At 42.4% G+C, this 5,105-nt stretch overlaps 1 protein-coding gene across 1 annotated transcript in view; it reads right to left on the reverse strand.

Moving 5' to 3' along the window:
• Positions 1-4,687, reverse strand: part of SLC30A8 (solute carrier family 30 member 8) — a 32,412-nt gene extending 27,725 nt beyond the window's left edge. Inside the window, exon 1 of the mRNA XM_014525423.1 lies at positions 4,608-4,687. Within this exon, the coding sequence (XP_014380909.1) occupies positions 4,608-4,687 (80 nt within the window). The remainder of the gene's footprint in view (positions 1-4,607) is intronic.
• Between the last annotated feature and the right edge of the window lie 418 nt (positions 4,688-5,105).

The raw sequence follows: 5,105 nt of genomic DNA on the forward strand, positions 1-5,105 counted from the left end.
AGAGTGTGACCTGTGGTCCACAAGACTCATCTAAATGTTGTGGGTAAAGAGTCACATCTACTGAGAGGAAAGGGTAGTACAAACCCCTCATTTGATGAACGTTCCTTTGAATCCATGGGGCTTCCCTTGGGCTTCACTTCTACGGGAGGAAAGCTAGGAAAGGAGGAAGCAAATAAGCCTTACGGCCCTGGTATGTTAAAGGATTCTATGTTGGATAGAACAGAGTCAATACTCCTCAAAATCTTTAGTCTGGGCCTTTTCATAGTGCTGGAAGCCCAAGGGACAGGAGTCAATTACATGCCTAAGGGCTTATCTACAAATAGCTGTTGTTCATGAAGTGCTTCTGCATTTCTTATTTACATCCTACTTTAATTTGAAACAATTTTGATGTGAGGACAAACCCTGAGCTTTATCTTCAGATCCCCTTTATCAGGTTGTTCTTTTTTGTTCCCTGTGTCTCAAGACTCGTTTTAAACTTCTGGGTTGAAGTTGAAAAGATTCAGTTATTCTGGAATCAAAGAGAGTCAGCAAAAGTAACTGCATCTCAGAGAAGCAAGAATGTAGCCTGTGGTATCAGTGCGACTTGGCTATAAGGTTCTGCATTTCTTTATCAGATCCTAACACTTGGTATCTGTCACATAACCTGCATAGTAGACTACTTATTAGGGCTTGTCAATCTATACTGCAGACTTCATTTAGAGTAATCAGAATTTAGCATAATTCAATCCCTTTATTTTTTTTAATGTGTTAACCATTGTAAAAAGGATTCAGGAAGCCTTTACCGATTTCTATAATACTATGCAAAATCTTTTTGTGATCAATGGAATTTTGCAGGGAGCAGTAAATCTACTAAGCATATACAAGTACACAAGAGGCACTTCCATCAGCATTGGATTGGGTCAAGAAGTCATTGATGTAATTAGGAGTATACTTGTTACGGTCCTACACCAATCATGGTGTTAATTAAGTGGGATAATGAATTGTTTACATCAATAACCCACTGATCTCTTGTCAGGATGTGACTTATGGTCAAGATTTTCAGAAGTGATTAGTGGTTTTCAGTGTCCAATTTGAAATATGTTTGTGGCCTGATTTTCAGAAGATGGGTACTTAACTCTGTGAAAACAACATCCTTTAGAGCATTTCAGATTGGATACAAAATATTCAACATGCCCAGAATTACTAGTCACTACTGAAAATGTTGGTCTGCTCCAGAAATGTGTATAGAGAGAGGCCAGTAACATAAGCAAAGTGAAAAGATTTTTGTCATCAGAATATGATTAATTATGATGTGCACTAAAACAAACCAGTGGTAAAATTGTAGCTGTTCTGGCTAGGTACAGAAGTTACACTTATTGCATGGTTGGTGCACAAAAAGCTCTCTCCAGCCATGACCAAACTGATGATCAGACCGATGTAAAAAGGGTGGGTTTTGCCCTAAGATAACCTTAGACAGATGTGGCATCAGACTTCAGTGCTTTAAGTTAGAGTGCTGCAAAGAACATCTGTATCACATCCCATCCTGACTCACAGTAGGTCACATCCCATTGACATACCATGGAGCATTGCAGCACCCCAATCACCTCCCATCGCAGGGCAGCAGTCTAGCCTCAGCCAGAGCTTGTCTCCTCTGCCAGAGCTCTGGGCCAGCCCCACCCTGGGGTCTCAATGACCTCAGACAGCAAAGCCCACACTTCCAACCCTCCCACCCTTGTTCCCTCTGGTCAGCTATGTGCCATTGTCTGGCATTATCACTCAGTGTGTGGATTTCATCTACCCGGTCTGGGCATTTGGGGACCTGGTAGGACTCCTCATATGATTGGAGGATAGCCATAGAGGGCTACACCCTGCACAGAAGGGACCGAGCAGGGAGAAAAGGTGGAGGGGTAGCTCTCTATGTGGGGGAGCAGTACACCTCTCTGGAGGCTGACATTGGCTCCAAAGATAAAGCAGCTTGAAACCATCTGGGTCAAGCTTTGGGTGGGGTGGGGGGAGGTGAGAGAGACCTAACTGTGGGCATTTACTACAGGCCACCGAACCAAGGGGAGGAGCTTGATTGGGAGTTCTCTCAAGAACTGACAGAGGCCACACGTGCAAGGGACTTGGTTGTCATGGGCAGCTTCAAATACCTGGATATAGATTGGGAGGAACACTTGGCTAGGTCAGATTGGTCATGTAGCTTCTTAACTGTAAATGAGGAGCTCTTTCTGACCCAGGAAGTGCAGGGGTCAACCAGAGGTACCACTTTCCTAGACTTGGTCTTGGCCAAAGAGATGATCTGGTGTGTGGCTTGAACTTTGAGGGTAGCCTGTGCGACAGGACCATGAGCTCATCAGGTTCACTGTCTGCCGCAAGGTTGACAAATCAACTAGCAGGATTGACGTCCTGGACTTCAAAAATGCTGACTTCAACAGGCTCAGGGCATTAGTAGGGGAGGTGATTCAGGACCAGGGATGGAAGGCGAATGGAGTGCAGGAAGAGTGGTTGTTCCTCAAGGACATGATCCTCGAAGCACAAAAAAACCCCGTTCCCATGAAGAGGAAAGGTAGCAGAAGGGCTGTCAAGCCCTCCTGGCTCCATAGGGACATTGTGGTCCTCTTGAAAAAGAAAAAAAGAGATGTACACACAGTGGAAGCTAGAGACAGTCCTCAAGGAGGGCTATGCAACAGTGGTCCGCACTTGTAGGGAAAGGATTAGGAAAGCTAAGGGGACACCTGAGTTTGAGACAGTCCTCAAGGAGGGCTATGCAACAGTGGTCCGCACTTGTAGGGAAATGATTAGGAAAGCTAAGGGGACAACTGAGTTTTAGTTAGCCAAGGGAATCAAGGACAATAGGAAGTCCTTCTTTAGGTCTGTAGGGAGCAGAAGGAAAACAAATGGAAATGTGGGGCCCTTGCTTAACACCTCGGGACAGCTGGTAATGGACACTAAGGAAAAAAATGAACTCCTGAATGCCTACTTTGCTTCAGTATTTCCCCGGACCAAGGGGAAAGACAAGTGAGATAAAGATCACAAGGGGCATTGTGGGAATGACACCCTTTCCACTGTGGATGCTGAGCTGGTGCAAAACCAACTAGAAAAGCTAGACATTTATAAGTCAGCTGGACCAGATGGACTTCACCCAAGATGGAGCTGGCTGAGGTCATTGCAGAACCCCTGGCAAAACTTTCTCAGAAATTGTGGCACACAGGGGAGATCCCTGAGGATTGGAAGAGGGCCAACACTGTGTCCATCTTCAAGAAGGGGAAGAGGGAGGATCTGGGCAACTATAGGCCAATCAGCCTAATCTCCATCCCTAGGAAAATCCTGGAAAAATTCATTAAAGAGTCTATGTGCGATACACTGGTTGAGGATAAGATTCTAAACAACAACCAGGGCTTTTAGACCCTTTTACCAAGGGACACACCTGGGCTAGCTTTGTTCAGCTGGAAGACAGTAAACCAACTCTGAGATACCTTAGTAACTAAAAATGAGTCTTACAATATGAGAGGGTTTTTTTCCCCATAGGACAGGGATTTTCTTTATAGGAATATTACTTCTAAAGTTCACTTGAACAGTATTCCATGTATTTATGGAGAAAGTAAATAATATTAAAACAATAATAAACAGTTTAACTGCTATGAAACTATGGCAGTAGCCCAGCCATATGAACAGAGACAGATTTTCATTAGAGCTGACAGCTTTTACACCAAGTTTCTGTCCCACTCATTTTAAGAGAGCCAAGCAATAAATAACCTGGAAAACAATGAGATAATGGAAATGTCAAGAGGTGCTAAGCTGTAGTGATGCTACTGTTTTCTTTAAAATATTTGCCATCCCTAAGCACAATAAAGAATCAAAATAAGTTTCCCTGTAAAACTAGTTCCAGATAAACATTTACAGTTTTAAAAAGTCAGATTAATTAATACAATTAATTGCATTAAGAATAAATACCCTTAGTCTCAAAAGGCACAGTCTAGTCTTGTATTCCTTGCCTAATCAGAGCTCTGGAATGGCAGGCAATAGAAAGCAGGCAACAGAGGGCAGGGTCCTTGCCCCGACTGATGTGCCTTTACTTACATGAGTAATCTTACACCCATGTTAGTAGGTGCATTGACTTCAAGTCTGATGGACTGTTCAAGTGAGTAACATTTTGTAGGATCAAGCCCTTTATGCCATCACATTTCTTTAACACCTAATAGATTATTTAAACATTCAGGCATGAAGGAGCTTTGAATCAAACACAAAGTCAATAGCACTATTATAATTCAGCCTCAAATCACATTATAATCAATGGGGTTTTGCATCCTACAATAAATCTACTAAGCATATCAAATACATAATAGGGAAACACTCGCTCCAACAGTGGATGGGTTCAATCTGTCACAGATGCAGATGCAGTATGCTAAAATGTAGTATATTAATCAAATATTTAATACAAAGGTTTAGAAAGAAAAATATATCATATAATACCATTTTGAAGAGTGTGCACAGGTGCATCCCTTCTTACATTTTGAAACTCAGAGTTGAGAGCTTCACATTCAGCAGTAATTTCTGCATATTAATTGCATCATTGTACTTTCAAAGGCAAAACAATATATTAAACAAAGTAGACACAGCTATGTTACCTGTCTAGAGTTAAGGAGTACTTCTTGGTGTCCCTTTCACTCACAAGGCAAGTTCTTTCAAGACCCTTTGTGGAGGCCATGATGAAGACTCTTCCTGAAACGTTCCTTCACTTTTTGAAGCCGACAAGGGTAACAATGCTCTCAGAATTAAAATCTCTGGCACAGGTTTAAAAAAAATCCAACAATGGTCTTTTTGATCACTTCACTACAAAGGAAGCTGCCTTCTTATTGGTAGTGGTATCGCTAATTTGCCTAATAGTAACTTTCTAGGTTTAGTAGCTAGTTAGTTTTTCAGATGATCTGATGTGATCCTCTTTTATCACACAATAAGGAGCCAAGCACTGTGCTTTAGGTTGCTGACTCAAAGCACATGTAAACACACACACACACACACACACACACACACACACACACACACACAGAGAGGTGATTAGAACAAGCTGGTTTGCCTGAAACAGTCAAACTACTGTTTCCCTCTCTGCCTCCTCAGCCCCTGCT

This window comes from Alligator sinensis, unplaced genomic scaffold, assembly GCF_000455745.1.
Source record: "Alligator sinensis unplaced genomic scaffold, ASM45574v1 scaffold11_1, whole genome shotgun sequence".
NCBI lineage: Eukaryota > Metazoa > Chordata > Crocodylia > Alligatoridae > Alligator > Alligator sinensis.